This window comes from Panthera pardus, unplaced genomic scaffold, assembly GCF_024362965.1.
Source record: "Panthera pardus isolate Hobbes unplaced genomic scaffold, ASM2436296v1 HiC_scaffold_7, whole genome shotgun sequence".
NCBI lineage: Eukaryota > Metazoa > Chordata > Mammalia > Carnivora > Felidae > Panthera > Panthera pardus.
In genome coordinates this window covers 27,317,509-27,336,040 of record NW_026527002.1, presented here as the reverse complement: position 1 = coordinate 27,336,040, position 18,532 = coordinate 27,317,509, and the positions used below count along the sequence as shown (strand labels likewise).

The following is an 18,532-nucleotide window of genomic DNA, read 5'->3' as shown; positions in this document are numbered from 1 at the left end:
GTTAAATACAAAATGTATATGAGGCGGCAGAAGAAAAAAAAGTATATGCATGTATGCATAAATATTCATGTGTGTATACGTATATAAATGACTATATATTTACTTTATTCTCCTAATTTCTTTAAAAGACAGATGACTTTTAAAGGTGTAAGTAGAACACTGTAATACAGCACATATCAGGAATATTGATGGGTTTATAAGGCTATAGAGTTACATACATATAACAATAAATTAAGACTGGTAAGAGATATATGGAAATATCCACAGATATGGATAAGTTAAAGATGCATTTTGTTATTCCCAGAGTAACCATTTTAAAAAAATATGATGATTTATAGCTTAAAAACCAATAGGGAAAATAAAATGTCTTTCACTAAGACAAAAGAGGCAAGGAAGAAGTACCAGAAAAATTTAATAAAGGGGGGGGGGGGGGGGCACCTGGGTGGCTCCGTGGGTTAAAACATCTGACTCGGTTTTGGCTCAGGTAATGATCTCACACTTTGTGGGTCTGAGCCTTGCACCAGGCTTTGAACTGAGGGCATGGAGCCTGCTTGGGATTCTCTCTCCCCCTGCTCTCTTTCTGTCCCTCCCCTGCTGGCACTCTCTGTCTCTCTCTTGCCAAATAAATAAATAAACTTTAAAAAATATTTTTAAAAAGACAAAAATAGAAAACAGACAGCAACATGGACTACTTAACCACAAACATCAATAATTATATTGAGTGTAAATGCCTAAATACTTCAACCGACAGTTTGAAGCTGCCAGATTCGAAATACTTGAACCAAAAACTGGCAAATTAGTAATACTGAAAAAGTCACAATCACAGTTGAAGACTGTAGAAACATGTAGAAACATTCACCAAAAAGACCATATGCTAGGCAATAAAATAAATCTCAATAAGACGAAAATCTTACCAAGTATGTTCTCAGACCATAAAAGAATTAAGTAAACAACAACAACAACAACAACAACAAACTAGCAATAAACATCTAGAGGAACACCAAAATCTGGAAGTAAATGACTCCCATTTGGATAAACTATGAGTAAAAGAAGAAATTACACCTATAGGCATTATTGCATTGAATGCTCTTGATAACTGTTATGAGGTAGGTACATATTATCCCCATTTTATAGATGCAAATGTGAGGGAAACCAATCTACCCAAATCAGGGTAGATTTTACAGCATGTAGGGAACTAAGTCGGTTGAGATGGATGGAAGGTTTGGATTATGGAGGGTGGGAAAGATCAGGCACAGTGCCTGATCAGGCACCTAGGTGGCTCAGTCAGTTAAGCATCTCATGGTTTGTGAGTTAGAGCCCCGCATCAGGTTCTGTGCTGACAGCTCAGAGCCTGGAGTCTGCTTCGGATTCTGAGTCTCCCTCTCTCTCTCTCTCTCTGCTCCCTCCCCTCCCCTGCTCATGCTCTGCCTCTCTCTCAAAAATAAACATTATAAATACATAAATAAACAAGTAAAATGTCATGAATTTGCTAGAATTTGCTAAAATTCCTAATGAAGAAGAATGATGGAAAATTAAACGAGAAAGATTGTTTTTACCTATTAGAAATAGATCTTCATTGTATTTTTATCATTATTTTGATCAGAGCTGGGTCAAAAAGTGGGCTGTAATTGGGCCAGATTATAGTTACTAAATATGATAGGGATTCATTTTAAGCATCTTTAGGAAAAGTATTCTATTTAGTTTACTAATGTAGACCAGGTACTTGGTAAAGTGTCTAATTCAGAGAGGGTACTCAATAAAAATTTCTTGAATAAATAAAGATGAAAAAATATGGACTTACACTGAAATGACTATATAGGACTGGGCATAGAATCAGAACTGATACACTTTAAGTGAGAACTATCAGCTACCTGGATTTTACACTTATAATCATTGCCTCCAAGTTGTTGGAACACACACATTCTATTCTATTTCCTTTACTGATTATTATGACAAAAGAAAAAAATCATATTAATGGTCTTAACTGTCTTAAGTCAAAGATAAATGTTGTTTGACATCTGTTTTGGAAATTCTTCAAAATGAGTTTTCTTCACTGTTCTTTCCCCACAATGATGATAATAATAATGAAATGTTCTATTCTCAATAATATTAATAGAACTTCAATATGGATTTTTCTCAAGAAGGTTCCCCATTGTAATGGCATCCTTTAATCCCATATTTTATTCCTAAGTAACAAACAAAATGAATTTCATGATTATTTACTGCCTATTAGATTTACAGTACTAGCAGGGAGAAGATAAATGTGAAAATAAAAGATCTGTTTTCTAGGCTGTGAATTGGAACCGCATAGGAAGAACTGTGAGGGTAGCAGATGGAAGGAGAAATTTGAAAGGGAAAAGAAGGGCAAGAAAATAGACTGATATTTTACATACATATTAGAGGAGAGCTACCTATGTTCACACATAAACTAGGAAGACAAATGTGATAGTCTGAAAAGAAAACAAATAATCTTTAGAAATTATAGTACATTTTGAGAGAATCTTGTATTTATTTTCCCTCAAGTAGGCTCTATGCCCAGAGCAGAGCCCAACATGAAGCTTGAACTCATGACCCTAAGACCAAGACTCAAGCCATGATCAAGAGTCGAATGCCCAAACAACTGAGCCACCCAGGTGCCCCGAGAGAAATCTTAGAGGAAGATTTAAATAAATGTAGGAGTAGTTTATATATTTAAATAGAAGCAGCATTTGGATAGGGTATAAAAAGGATTACTGATATTTTTGTGATTATTAATAGCTGATGTGCTTTCTACTTTCTTGCCAGTGATACTGAGAAAAGTAAGTGAAATGATTCAAAATTAACTAATAGACTTTTCAGTTCCAAACCAAATGCTCATGTTTTTAGGCATAAAGATATAGTAAAAAATAAACTGTATATCAAAGCTTTGTGAAAAATGAAGTTTGCTTAAAAGTATGCCATTATCAAAGTTTTTGTGCCATAATATGCTTAATGAAAAACAACAGCGCTGTACAAATTTCATATAACAAAATCCTTTCATGGTTTATGGCTCTAGAGGTGCTTTCACATACACCATTTCATTTGCTTCTCACAAAAATCAGGTAGATTACTTCACAGACGAAGAAAAAAAGGCTCTTATGTACTTGCCTGAAAGTTCAAAAATAGCAGTTGGTCTTGACCCCAGGATTTCACTCTCTCATGTGTATGGTCACATATAACATGGAAACATTCAGTACTTACATAATTTTCAAATGTGTATTTTTACTGCCATTTTCTCACTCTTCTAACCCCACTAGGTTCCTCTGAATCTCCTTCACCTACCTTTTAACTAGTTTTCTTACTTTTTCCTAATACCTTTATCAACCTGTGTATTTTCAAATCTCTATAAGCTCAAGTCCACTTAAAATTAATAATTTTAATTACTTGTTATCAATTAAACACTCAAATTTCTTACTAAGTCCCTGAACAGTAATAAAAAATTTTAGCAGGTGAGAAAATTATAGTCAAATGTTCTGTAAAGCATATGCAAAAAACTGTAAAACTGAGTCATTTTCTTATTTGTAGAAATAATTGAACATTTCACCTGTGTCCGAGAAGTCGCCTTTCCTTTGGTATCAGTAGAAAATTTGCCTTTGTTACTAATACGTGCTGCCTGTTCTTTACAGAAATTAATATGTCTATCAGCTGCATTTTCATTAAACCTCCTTTGGCAATATGGACACTGAATATAATCTAAAACAGAAAAAAGAAACAAAATAATAACATAATTCTTAAAGTGAAACATAAGAAATTATAAGTTTTTTGTGAACCGTAATTCAATATGTGTAACAAAAGCAATAATATTTGATACACAAAACTTGTTATTTCCTTATAACCACCCAACCTGACCACTAAACTTGGTAAAGACATTTAAGAAAAAAGTCTGCTAGCATATGGTAAATTCTGATTTTCTCTCAGCTTAGAATCTTATTTGAGGGGAACAAAACCCAAAACATAAATCCTTAGTACAAAAGAATGAATAAGTAGAGGAAAAATAGGATTTCTTCTTTGTCTTTATAATATATCATATGTTTCCACAATATATACATATTTTTATACTGGAGACTAAGTTATTAAGCAGTAATAACATATTACATTAAAAATAAATTTTAAAATTTGAGGTCATCTGTTAAAATTTTTCATTTTAATTAGAGTAAAACTGTTGGGCGCCTGGGTAGCTCAGTTGGTTGAGTGTCCAACTCTTGATTTTGGCTCAGGTCATCCCAAGGTCGTGGGATTGAGCTCCACATTGGGCTCCATGCTAAGCATGGAGCCTGCTTGAGATTCTCTCTCTCTCCCCACCTCTGCCCTTCTTCCCTGTTAGCACTCTCTCTCACTAAAAATAATAATTATAATAATAATAAATAATGATAATAATAGGATAAAACTGTCAAGAAATAGTTTGACTTTATACAGTTTTATTTTCTCTTCGAAGTTCCAACAGATAAAAATATACCTCATTACGATACGATCTGGCCCTTTATAGAAATAGTTTGTTAACCTCTTCACTACAATAAAACGTTAAAAACGATCATATCTAGGTTTTCTACAGGACTCCTTTTAAAAAATATATATATATTATTGAAGTATAGCTGACACAATGTTACATTAGTTTCAGGTGTACAACACAGTGATTCCACAATTCTGTACATTACTCAATTCACACCACAGTAAGTGTAATTACGATCTGTCAGCATACAATGTAATTACAATATTATTGACTATATTTCCCTATGCTGCACTTTTCATCTCCCCGACTTATTTTATAAGACTTTTCTTTACTGAGAAATAAATCTCAGTCACAATACAAACACAATTTAATGCAGGTAACTTGTTATATTAAAATAACTACCTCTTCAGACTACTCTAATAGTCAATGTCCAAGTGTCAATTGTGTTATTTTAAATGTTTCAATATCTCAGTATCTTATATGAGGTTGCCAGCATCTTACCTTGCTTTTGGTAACAACAGATAAGCAACTTTTATCTACCTAATGAAGAAAGTATAATAATACATGAAATTAAGGCATAATTTAGGTAAATGAATTTTTATGGTGGTTTCCCTACATGAACATGTACCTCTTAGAAACAACAGTATGTTTTTTTTTCCTTCCCAGATAAGAAGATACCAAAGGCATCAGGCAACAAAACAATCTGAATCTTACCAAATGACTACATTTCAATTGATAGTGAGCATCTTCAAATATTTCCTGGTATATTAACATTTGAAAGTGACTATAATAATGTTTCAAATGATATTATAATGCTTTATGTTTAAATAACAGTATTGAAATAAAAAGATAATGAATTTCTATGTTCAACACCGATGTGTCTTTATAAGCCTAAATGTCTGAAAAAATCAGCATTATTTTATAGTTAAACTTTTAAAGATTATGCTTCAAGTTCCATAATTATAAATTAACTTTAATAACAATTTAAATTTATAAAAATTCGATCAGTATTTTCTCTCCATATGAACATTTCTGTCAACAGTATTCCACATACCAGGATCATAAGAAGGTGGAGGAGGAGGAGGAAGTTTTCCACCCTCTTTAAGTGCCTGATCAAGGCCTTTAGCTGCTCTTATGGTGGCAATGAATTCTTCATGTTTTCTTCTCCAATTAGATGGTTTCTTTGGTGGTTCAGGCTATACACAAATAAAGAAAAACCCATTTCAAAACATTTTTTTAATTAGTTGAGGGGCGCCTGGATGGGTTAGTTGGTTAAGCATTAATTTTGATTTTGACTCCGGTCATGATCTCAGGGTAGTGAGATGTAGCCCTGCATTGGGCTATGTGCTGAGCATGGGCCCACTTTGGCATTCTCTCTCCCTCTCTCCCTGTCCCTCCCCAACTCACATTCACACACACACTCTCTCTCTTAAAATAAATAAACATTAAAAAAAATAATAAAAAATGAAAAATAACTGAAATAAAACTTGAGGAAATGCTATGTTATTTTAAATGTTCCCTTATTAGAAGTCCTTAAGTGACTTTCTCCCCAAATTTATAATTTTAAAAATAAACTTCATGTAATTCTATTATATGCGATTTTTAAAATGCAATTGTAATTGTTAAAAACACTGCTAAATTGACTTCTGTAGGTGTTATATCCATTTAAGCTCCACTAACAGGGTAAGTTCCCTATTTTCCTATGCTTTCTCCAACAGAGTATGTTATTAAACTTCTATTTTTTTTAACTCACTGGAGAGGTGAAAAATACTTCTCTCTTTGGTTTTAGCTGGCTTTTCTCTTATAAAAAGTGAGTTGAGCATCTTTTCGTATCATTAAGAATCATTTGCACTGCCTTTTTTGTGAACCATTTATGTGCCTAGTCAAATTACCTGTTGGGTCACTGGTCTTATTTTTAACAATTTCTAGTTAACTCTTTATAGGAGACTAGCTTCAGCCCTCCCCTACAATATGGCTATCTTATGAGCTTGTCTAAGGCTGTTCTGATATTAGTAATTATTTTTAAAATATAGTTTGTTTCTTTTATGAGTTCCAGATTTGTAGTCATTGTTAGCAAGACCCAACCTCACACTAAGGTAAATGGAATTTTCCCATGTTTCCCTGCCCCGCCCCCCCGAATTTTCATGGTTTTACTTAAAATTTTTAAATCTTTCATTCATTTGGAATTTATAATGAGTTATGGTGTGATGTATGGATTCAACTTTATTTCTTGTTTTTAACATGGCTATGCAGCTGTCTCAGTATCCTTTACTGACTTTTCTCACCATTGAACTGGTAACACTTTTATCATTATTCTCTTTTGTATTTGGGTATTTCTGAACTTTCTCTTCTGTTCCACTGTTCTGATTATCCTTGTGTTAGTATCAGTGTTTTAAATGTTAAGACTTTATAATATAATACTAGTTTAATATCTGAGAGGATAACCCTACTTTAGGCTGCTTCTTTTTCAATCTTTTCTGGTTATTCTTGTTATGTACATTTTCCCATATGAACTTTAGAATCAGCTTGTCTAACTTTTTTAAACTATATTTTAACTGAAAAAATTAAACATTGCATTCATAAACAACTTAAGGAACTTAATACTTAATACCTTTATTTTTTTGAACCTGCCTATCCAAAAACATGAGATATTTCCATTTAAAGAAGTGTTTGTGTTTTTCAGTTTTTTTAAAGTATTCTTTGTGGAAATCTCATACCTTATAAGGCATAATGTATACCTTATACCTTATACCTATATAATTCCTAGATATTTTTTATTTTGTGTTATTTTTCTATAGAGAGTCTTTTCTTCTTTTTTATGTTTCAAGGGGTTTCTTGACATATGAGACTCAGTAATTTCTGTATATCTCAGAATTCTGTATAATGAGCATTATATCTCATTACTTCACTGGTTTCTCTTACTGTTTATAATCATTTAACAGTTGATTCTCTGGAGTTCTCCAGGCATATCATCTAATAATGCTACTTTTACTTTCTCTTTTCTAATCTCTATGCATCTAACATCTAACTGTGTCTGTTATAGCAATTACTATATTGATTAGAGTTTAATCTTGTTCCTATCTTTAAAGGCCACCTCTAAGTATCTTTCCATATGCATAATGCTGGCACCTGTGCTACAATAGGTTTAGTTGTGTCATATTATTGAAACACCCAACTATCTCTATTATGTCTTTATTTTTTAAGTCAAGAATATACATTGAATCAGCAAAGTCAAAAGATGGTTCTTTAAAAAGAGTAATAAGCAGGACTAGTAAGGAGAAAAAGAAAACACAAAATACCAAGGAATGGAAAATAGTACACAATAGAGTTCTTATAAACATGAGGAAAAATGAAGATATGTACTATAATGTACCTTATGCTAATAAATTCGACCACGTTATATGAACACTATCCTTGACAAACACCACAAAAGGGATACCAGAAGAAACAGGAAATCACAACAGTCTTACATTAAGTTTTTTTAATGAATCTATTATTTAAAAACCTCAAGACAACTTCTGGCCCAGATGCCTTTACTCTGTTGAATTCTTACAGACATTTAAGAAAGAAATAGCATTAGGTGCCTGGGTGGCTCAGCTGGTTGAGTGGCCGGCTCTTGATTTCAGCTCAGGTCATGATCTCACAGTTCATAACATTGAGCCGAGCTCTGTGCTGTCAGGTTCTCTCTCTCCCTCTCTCTTTATCCCTCCCCGCTCATGCTGTCTCTCTCTGTGTCTCTCAAAATAAATAAATAATATTAAAAATAATTAAACAAATAAATAAAAAAGAAAAAGAAATAGCATCAATCTTTTAAAACTCTTTCAAAAAATAAAAAAAAACTAAGAGAACAATTTTCCAATTAGGTTTACAAAAGCAACAAAAATTTGATAGAAAGAAAAACGACAAACTCACTTCTCTCGTGATGATAGATGCAAAACCTTAACTAAATACAAGCAAATTTAGATACTGGAGATAACTGACCCTTTAAAGTTTCTTATTTAATAGTGAAAGGTCTGAATACAACATTCATCTGCTCCATGAGTATAACTCATCTACTGGTAAGTTTTGGTGCTCTCCTCTACCTTTTTCTCATAGCATCCTTGTGTGGTTTATTATTATTCATCATTGAATGAATTAGGTTTTCCTGGTACAGCTATTTACAAGAGGTTCTGCAGAGAAGGAGAGGTCCACAGTCCCTTTCCAGGCTACACAAACCAACAGCTCTCTTCTCCTTTGTAGATACAGATGTAAATAAGGCCTCTCCATGATTACAAGACACACCTCTCATTCTTCTCTAAAACAATATGGGTCCAGGAAGGCTACTGCTGCCAGCCATGCTTCCCTCAGTAACCATACTAACTAACCATTTCAAAAAAAATGGGACCTAGCTCTTTAGAGTGGGCCCCTTACCTTCAGAAAGGGTATTTTATTTTCATTAGTGCTTTTGGAGATCTTCTGACATTGGGCTTCTTCAACTCTGTGCCTCTTCTCCCTACTTCCTCCTTTCTGGCTTTTGTTCAAATTAAGCGAGGCTCATTCCACTTCCTGGCCATCCAGGGTCCTGTACTCACCCCAGTTCCTGCTTTGGCTATAGTAAACAAGGGATATATACTTCCTGATTAGACTCCTCTCACATAAGGAGTCACCTTTAAGGTGAGGAGACCCTTCACCTTTGAGGTGGCAGGTTCCCATTCTGGGCCATGGGTCCCTCAGCAACTTCTTACACTTCCTCTGTGGGTAGGTTCTCCTGGCATTCAGTTGCTTTGGGCAGCCCTTACAAATATTTTGTAGTCTGTGGATTAGTTTCTCCCAAAATGGAGTTTGTATCTGCTTTACTCCACTCTGCTTATGATTTTGTAGGATTTCCTTGATACAGATAGAGAACTACACTATGATGTTTAAATCTTCTAATACACAGATTTTCAAGGGGGAAGAGTTAAGATGGTGGGACAGCATAGAGACCCTCAGCTTGCCTCGTCACTGAAACACAGCTAGGTCAGCACCAAACCATTTTGAACACCTAAGAAACTGATCTGAGGATTAACACAACAATCTGGGTACTTGAGCCACAGAACTCAGCAGGAATGCAGTACAGAGAGGTGAACTGGGGGAGAGAAAAGCCATGGAGGGTTGGGAGCTGTTTTTGCAGAGAACAGAGAAAGAGTAAGGGGGGAGAGTGCAGTGCATCGGGATCATGCAAGAAAAGCATTCCTGCAAAAGTAGCTGGAGAGAAAGAGTGAAAACACTCACAGGAGACTGAACAAGAAATTTGTTCTCCGTAACCGCTAATGTGAAGAAAGGAGAGGGTTTCAATACCACCAAGATTCCATAAACAGTGGAGTACAGAGTCTGAAGTTCTGGGACTCAGTGCCTGGCAGAGCTTGGGAGGAAGTAGGGCGAATCCCCAGAAGCAGGAAATGGGGTCTGAGGGATTCATGTGCCACATGGGGAGAAATGGTTCCCCCGCTTGGAGTGCATTTGGTAGAGGCCATATGGCTTTCTCACAGGCAAAGGTCCCAGTGGACCCTGGAGAGTAGCCATATTTCCTGATATTGGGAGAAAGACGTCAGAGTGTGGTGAAACCTGGCACTGGCTATGCATTGTGATTCGCCATAATCTCTGAACCTCTGCTGCTGTGCGATCACATGAATGTTTTCTGGGGGCAAGCTGGCACCCAGCCATTGTTCAGCAAGACTCTCTGCCAGAGAGTTGGTGCAAGTCCAAGCAAAGGTCTTTAAAGTGTGGGGTTTTGAAACAAACCCTATCCGAGATAAAACTCCAAAGGGAGGTGCAGCCTGGCGAGTGGACAACTTGGACACGGACAGGGCAGAGGCAAGGAGTGGATGGAGGCCTGAAACAAAGAAGGGGTGCTTGATTGCTGGTTGGTGAAGAGTGCCAAGTTCCTGTGTCAGAGACTAGGGAGCTGGGTGAAGCCATTTCCACTTCTCATGCACACAGGCATCACACTGATCTACCCCAGTAAGCCAAGCAGCACAACCTAGTGGAGAATGGAGCTGTTATATCAAGCCCCTCCCAATTGCACCCCCCCCCCCCAAGCACATCCCCTAGAAGACCAGGACAAGTCCCTCCACTTGCTTAGTGTACAGACTAAGGCTGTACTAAGGGCTTCATAGTTTCAGTTCTAGGGGAAATGGGATGTAACTTCATTCAGGTTTCATTCTGTTTGCTGGTTCATTTATTCATTTTGTTTCTGTTTTTGCTTAAATTGCCTTTTTTTCTTTTTTTTTTCTTTCCTCTTTCTTGGGTACAGAAAGGGAAAAATTTATTTTTATTTTTTTATTTTATTTATTTTTTAAAATATTTTATTCTATTTCATTTTATTCTACTTTATTATATAGTTTTTAAAAATTTTTTCTTACCTTTTTTTTTTCTTTTCTTTCCCTTTTTTCCTCTATCCTGTCAAGCTTTTTTCAACAAACAGACCAAAACACACTTAGGATCTAGCTCCCTTTATTTGTTTTTTTTGTTTTGTTTTTAATTTTTATTTTTTATTTTATTAATTTTTTTTCTATCCTCCAAAATGACAAAACAAAGTAATTTACCCCAAAAGAAAGGACAGGAAGAAATGACAGCCAGGGGCTTAATCAACATAGATATAAGCAAGATGTCTGAACTAGTCTGAACTAGAATTCAGAACCACAATAGTAAGAATGCTAGCTGCAGTTGCAAAAAGCATAGAATCCCTTTCTGCAGAGATAAGAGAATAAAGTTTACTCAGGACTAAATTAAAAATGCTATAACTGAGAAGCAATCTCTAATGGATGCTACAACATCAAGGATGGATGAAGCAGAGCTGCAAATCAGCGATATAAAAGATAAAATTATGGAAAATAAGAAAGCAGGGAAAAAGAGGGAAGCAAAGGTAAAAGATCATGATATAAGACTTAGAGAACTCAGTGACTTATTAAAAAGGAATAACATCCAAATCATAGGACTCCCAGAAGATGAAGAGAGAAAAAGGGGCAGAAGGTTTATATGAGCAAATTATAGCAGAAAATTTTCCTAATCTGGGGAAGGACACAGACATCAAAATCCAAGAATCACAGAGAACTCCCATTAGATTCAACAAAAACCCACCATCACCAAGGCATATCAAAGTCAAATTCACAAAATACACAGACAAGGAAAGAATTATGAAAACATCAAGGGGAAAAAAGTCTTAATATACTGATTTTCAAACTTTAACATGAATATGTCTCCCCAAGGATTTTGTTAAAATGCAGATTCTAATTCAGTATGTCTGGGTGGGACCTGAGATTCTGCATTTCTAACATGTTCCCAAATAGTGCTGACATTATTGTTCTATAAACCACAATTTTAAGTACCAAGAAATTAAACTACTTAATGTAAAGCAATGGTTTTTACCTTGCTTTTATCTGAGGCTTAATTTTTCACTATTGGAACCCTTCTCCTTTAATAAGAAATAGGATAGCTAACATTTATTGAGACATCATCATGGGTAAACTCAATGTAATCCTCATAAGAACCCCACAAGATAGATACTACCATTACAATTACTTTACAGATAAAGAAAAGTATAGATTAAGTAACCTGTCCAACACAATATGGTAAGTAACAGAGTAAGGGTTAAATCCAGGCAGGCTGCTCTTGAGCCAGCTTTCATTTTTATACCCACTATATTACATTGCCTCCAAAACTTCCAATAAACAATAGATAGTTTAACTGTCTTAGCTAATTAAAGCCAATATAATCATATATCTGGAAGACATACTAAGAAAAACTTCAAATAATGGTTTATGTACATTATTCAAATTTCACTATTCTTGACTTAAACAGTCACAGACTGAAAAACAAAGATGGACATTAGATTTTTCTATTGTCAAATAATTTTATTGTAAGATTAATTGCCCCACTGGGAATGTTTTCCTGTAGCACAAGGAGAAGTCATTATCACTGAAGTAGAACCCATACAATGAGGTACTCAAATTTTTACTATTTCACTGAACTATTTAAAACTATGCCCAACAAAATATGTATGTGATTTATTGTTAGCAATATAACACAACACAGGTAGCATTAAGGAGAGATTATTAAAGGAGATTCACTGCTTTCAAAGAAAACAAGCTGACAATGGCTATACATGGAGAGATGAGGAACTGATCAAACTTCCCCAGAAAGCATAAGATCACAATTACTGACAATCAAAATAATCAGTCTCTATTATACTAAGGTATCTATAAATTATAGCTTTACTTTTGCATATAGGGATTATACTACTGATATGACACTTAAACTTATACACAGTACCTAAGTTATGTTTGAAGTAATTAACAATGACTTAAAAAGAATATGTGAAAACTTTTAAATTATTTCCAGCCTACAACTAAGCAATTGGCTTTCCAATGCTATAAAAACCTCAGTGTAATAGGTTTTTAGACAGTAGTTGGTTTCTTCTTTGCAGAAGTTTAAAATAAACAATTTTCTGATTGTTTACAAACTGAAAACATGAAACAATTCTCCTTAATTTTCAATCTTAGCACAACAGAAAATTACAATTTTTTTCAATATATATAGCAGGAAAGTCCATACTATTCAAAAAGCTATGTAATTACCCTAGGTTTAAGAGGCTTTACTGTTGGAATATCAGTTCCTTCAGCTCTTTGTCTGCTTGAATCAAAAGTCTTCCGTTTTTTAGTGGCAGTTTTCTGGCAAATAGGTCCATGTTTTTTCTGTCAAGATGAATAAATGCAATATATCATTTTCTTTTCTATAGAAGGGAATTCTAAAAAACTTTAAATTGCAATTTGAGACCAATTTAAAAACTGGAAGATGAAATAAAAATAAAACAAATTAAATAAATAAATAAAACATAAATAAGACATATTTTGCTTTAACTAAAATTGTTAAAAAGCATATATGATGCATGCTGTAAGTTATCTTTCTCAAGAAAGTACAATTACTATATACAACAAGAGAGTATAGAAAAATACTCTTCCAAAATGTTATTAAGTTATTGAATACTCTAGTTTTTATACTGCTGAGAATAAGGAAATGTAATGTAACCAAATTGAAGCTCTTGAGTGAAAAAAAAATTTCCCTTCATCACTGAATACATGAAAATAGATACTAGAAAAAGAATGTAAACAGAGACTGGATTAGCGTGAGGATCACAAAAAATTAACAGAATAGTAGTAGTCTGGGCTACTAAAATTATTAACATAACAGTAGTAAGTTAATGTAAAGTTAACACAAAATGATAGGACACAGTGGTCCGATTTCCTTCACAATCATCTATTTCTTCCCTTTTGGAAATCAAGTTCTCTGCCTTTCTTTACCAAGGATTTTTCTTGAGCTGTCTAGCCTTCCACTTCTACAGTTTTGTGTTTTTTTTTTTTAAATACAGCTGGCAGCTCATTCATTTAATCTTTCATGCATTCATTTCAATGGAAGCTCTCATAACTGATTCCAGTTAACCTAATGGATAAATAATCATTTCCCTTCCCCTAAATAAAACACGTTAACAAATGACATCAGTGCACTATATGCACTTTTTTTACTTCTGTATTTTGATAAACACTGAACAAGCTAGAACCGTTGAACTTTATCTGAGAAAAGAGGAAACCTCAGAACTGGTTGGTTTGGTATCATGGAGCCTCTTATATTTTCAATACACAATCAGAAATCAATTGTTCTATATATGTGTTTTCAGTTTTCATTTTCAACAAGCACTGTAATTATAGCTATTAGAATAAAAATCTCTTAAATATGAAAAAAACTAAAAGTGTGGCTAACAGGCAACTTCCTAATAGATGTCTATTCTCACATTGGGTTGTATGTGTCAAAAGTATGTAGCGCTTATTCCCAAATAGTGATCACATTATTTAATTAAATAAATAAATGAGGGCAAAAAGGGCAACTTTTTTCCTATGTAAACTGAGCTGAATGCTTTGAAAATAGTTTGAAAAACAGTGAATTGATAATAGAAACAAGAAAAAAAATCACTAAGTGTGGGCTAGATGTTTTTAAAGGACAAAGGAAAAAAAATTATTTATAAGAAGTCCATAGTTTGATGGACATTTTGGATCATTAAATCCTCACTTTGCTGTAAAGAAACAAACTGGAAATAGTAATAGACATTCTGGATTGTGGCAGAACTCTAGCCAGCAGATCCATATTCAAAGAAAACTCTTTATTCTATATCAAAATATTAATAAATGTATATTTATATTTAAAAGTAAAAATCAAGTATTTTATTAGTACATAGGCATTTTTTCCCTTATTCTCTAGTTGGCTATTTTTATATTAAAATCAATTAAAAGTGCCTTATGTTTGTGTACATCAAATATCTAAAAGTATCTAAAGAAGCATAATATATCTTAGGTATACTTTTAATTGAAAACAATTTTTCTTCAGAATATTTCAAATACATTTAAAAATTAAGAGAACAGTGTCATGAACTCCTATTTCCTCATTAACAATTACCAAAAATTCAGCAATCTTGTCATCTATACTAGCTTTTTTTCCTTAAGTACTTTAAAGCAAATCCCAGACATCATATCATTCTGTCTTTAAATACATTATTATGCATTTCTCAGAGTTTTTGTTTAGTTTTGCTAATATTCCCAGAGAGGAACACTTTAACACAGTAGTTCTGAAGACCAAACTCTAAAAAAAAGAGACCATTCTGGAAGAAAGATCTAGATGAAACTGGTATCTTTAACAAAGAACACTGGCCAGTATATCTTTTAATTATTCCACAGAGGTTCTTTCTGTAATGGCTGTCCTGAAGTATCAAACAATTACAGATCTGCCATAACCCAAAGGAAAAAGGTACTCACTAATGCCACTGGAAAGAATGTTCTTCCACAAATCTTGCATGGTAACAATTCTCCAACTTGGACACTTCCATTTTCTGAAACAGAAAAGAATTTTTTTTAATGTTTATTTTTGAGAGAGAGATAGAGTGTGAGTGGAGGAGAGGCAGAGAGAGAGAGAGAAACAGAATCAGAAACAGGCTCCAGGCTCTGAGCTGTCAGCACAGAGCTCCATGCGGGGCTCGAACCCATGAACCGTGAGATCATGACCTGAGCTAAAGTCAGACACTTAACTGACTGAGTAGCCATCTAGGCGCCCTTAGAAAAGAATTCAATCAGTAAATTCTTTGGTCAAATTGTGAAAGTTTCAAATTTCAATGTCTTCCCTTGGTTTCATATGCAAGTTGTGAATTCTTGTGGAAAATGACTTGTTTCATTTTGGAATAAACAATATTATTGATTAAAATGGGCACAAGATAACCACAAGTTATCAGTGGTCAAAAAGGCCATGCCAAATACTGAAGTCATGATTTAAGGATAACCAAACACATATTGCTGGAAATATGTAGTTTTCTTTTAATTTTAACCAAACCAATTTGTTATATTCTCTGAACTTATAGGCTATCTCTCTTGTAAATTACCAAACGTTAAAAACCAAGTTTATCTTGGGGTGCCTGGGTGGCTCAGCTGGTTAAGTGTCTGATTCTTGATTTTGGCTCAGGTCATGATCTCAGGGTTTTGTGAGTTCGAGTTCTGTATGCTGACCGCACAAAGCTGGCTTGGGATTCTCCCTCTCTCTCTGCCCCTCCTCTGCTCGTACTCTCTGTCTCTCTCAAAATAAGTAAATAAACCTTAAAAAAAAGTTTACCTTAAGGTTAATAATACGTATTATTAATCCTCAAAGCATTAAGATATAACATTGGTGATCAGTGAGGTGGCTTCCTGAGATGATCTAAGGAGTCTAAGATAAAAAGAATCTTGTTCTGTTTAACACCAGACAACAGGAAGTATAATGCTTTAAAGAAAAAATCATCTAGTTACTATGCTGCCCTTATTATATGAATTGTTCATTATTTTATACATACAATATTATATTAGGATTCAATGGAGATATTACAATTGAGATATTCTGACAATTCATTAAATAAGGAACAAGTAGCTGCGACTTTTACTCAATTAAAACTTAATACATCTATCACGTTTTTCATACAACACATTTTGTTACTAAGTTGATTTAAAAAAAAACAACTACATTCTTTGGAATTCTACATAGCTGAGTCAATATGTCATTTTATTTTCTAGCCAATCATCAAACCTAAATTTATTTCCATATCCGTAATTTTCTAAAAATGATACTTGAACCTGTATCTTAAACATATTTTCTGCTGAATATTTTACTGATTGTTTTATCACATGAAAGACAAATAGAAGCCACTTTGTTTTAGAAGTAACCTAAATAAGTTCATTAAAAAGTACAATTAGGACTTCATATAATTTATTCCAAAACATTTAGTGAGTTCACAGAAAACTAATAGAAAATCAAAATAGAAATTTTTGAGAATACAATCAAACAGTACCAGAAAAACTGCTGTGTTCTCTTATTCTCTTAACACTCCACTACCTTATTTTAATTGTAGACAGTGACTATTTGTCATCTCAGATGGAGGCAATGTCTCTATGGTGGCAGCTAAGCAGTGGGCACTATAAAGGCAAAGCTAAGATTTGCATGATTTGTCCTTCTCCAATACCACATGTTAGGTTATTTAGGGAGAGCAACCTCATTTATAGGGACTTAATTCCACTATCTAAAAAGTTGAGGCAGTTGCTGGATAGAATCCATTACATACATTAAGATAAGCATGTCTTCATAATGATGGTCAAAGTGATATCACATGATGCATAATCTATTAAGTTGCTTATTTATAGTTTTCATATACTCTTAAATTCTATGCAATGATTTAAAAATTCATTAATACAAAGTGTTAAAAAGAATCACATATTTTATTTGCCTAAAAGTATATTTCAGTATCTCCTTGTTAAATAGATGACAAAGCAAAATTTTATAAAAATTAACTATTGAGAAAAATAAATTCAATCCATGGAAATAATGTGAGTGCCTGTGTGAGCACCCACAACTTGCCAAGCACATATCAAGCCATAGTGACACAGCATGAAATAACAAAATCACTGTTCTATAAAGCTAAGAGTCTACATGATTTACTTCTTCACTATATCTAAGAACCAAATCATCTCCCATTTTTTAGTGTAATAGCAACTACAATACTAACATATAATAAAATCCAACTCCTGGGATTAATTACAAGTTATCAAATATGTTCAAATTGTCTTTAAAGGAAAAATCTTTATCTCTAAAAGGTATAAAAAAGAGGAAACCGCATTAAAGAGAAAGGATTTAAAAACAATTATCCTGAAGAAAAAAAAATTAAGTCATTACTTCATTCAAAATAAATAAAAATATAAAGTTATAATTTCTTCCCTCTTATATTAGCTGGTCATGGAGGATTGCCCTATAATTCACAAAATATAACACATGTATGTATGTTAGTGTCAACACCTCCTTCTACCAGCAAGTCATGATAAGCAGTTTAGATTCAGTCACAAAGCCAAATTTTGTTGTAACGGTATTCATTAAAAGATATGACAGCTTAGCAGAAAAGGCACTGGTCCCAGCTCTATCACATAGAACTGTAACTCCCTGGGCACCTAAGATTAAGCTTCCTCTTGTATAAAATGAGAAAGTTAGGTTAAATGGCCTACATGGCCCCTTCTATCTCTAATATATCATAATATACTATATTCATCTAATAAAATCTATCTTAAGACCACATTGGGAAGAAAAGTACATGGATGATAACATATCTCTCTTACCAGCATTAAATTTAAAAAAAAATGGTTATATGTAAGGATGATTAAACCAACTGACCATTGCAGATGGTGGAATGAATGCTTCAGGTAGCATGTGGAATGTTGAGAAAATCACTTCCATTTGTCTACATACAGAACTGAGAATCTACAAGGAACTATTGCAAAGAACATGATGTCTCTCTCCTTGTTGGAAATGTCTTCAAGAAGAAAATGTATGATTAATCATATAAATAGCTTCAGTTTAAAATTTGTTAAATGAGGATATTATCTGTTTAATCTACCTTAAAATTTAAGGGATCATCTAAGATGGTATATATAAAAATGCTTCACAATCAATGAAATAAAAAAATACTACTCTGCAGCGCATGTGGGCAAACTCCAC

At 33.7% G+C, this 18,532-nt stretch overlaps 2 protein-coding genes across 3 annotated transcripts in view; one reads left to right on the top strand and one right to left on the bottom strand.

Moving 5' to 3' along the window:
* IL7 (interleukin 7) overlaps window positions 1-5,338 on the top strand; it is a 95,322-nt gene extending 89,984 nt beyond the window's left edge. Inside the window, exon 5 of the mRNA XM_053896220.1 lies at window positions 5,135-5,338. Within this exon, the coding sequence (XP_053752195.1) occupies window positions 5,135-5,239 (105 nt within the window). The 3' untranslated portion in view covers window positions 5,240-5,338. The remainder of the gene's footprint in view (window positions 1-5,134) is intronic.
* Window positions 1-18,532, bottom strand: part of ZC2HC1A (zinc finger C2HC-type containing 1A) — a 49,953-nt gene that overhangs the window by 24,539 nt on the left and 6,882 nt on the right. For both annotated transcript variants that reach the window (XM_053896219.1, XM_019453321.2), the window contains exons 2-5: window positions 15,289-15,362; window positions 13,063-13,179; window positions 5,523-5,664; window positions 3,563-3,711 (exon numbers count right to left, since the gene is read on the bottom strand). In XM_053896219.1, coding sequence (XP_053752194.1) covers window positions 3,563-3,711; window positions 5,523-5,664; window positions 13,063-13,179; window positions 15,289-15,362 — 482 coding nt within the window. The remainder of the gene's footprint in view (window positions 1-3,562; window positions 3,712-5,522; window positions 5,665-13,062; window positions 13,180-15,288; window positions 15,363-18,532) is intronic.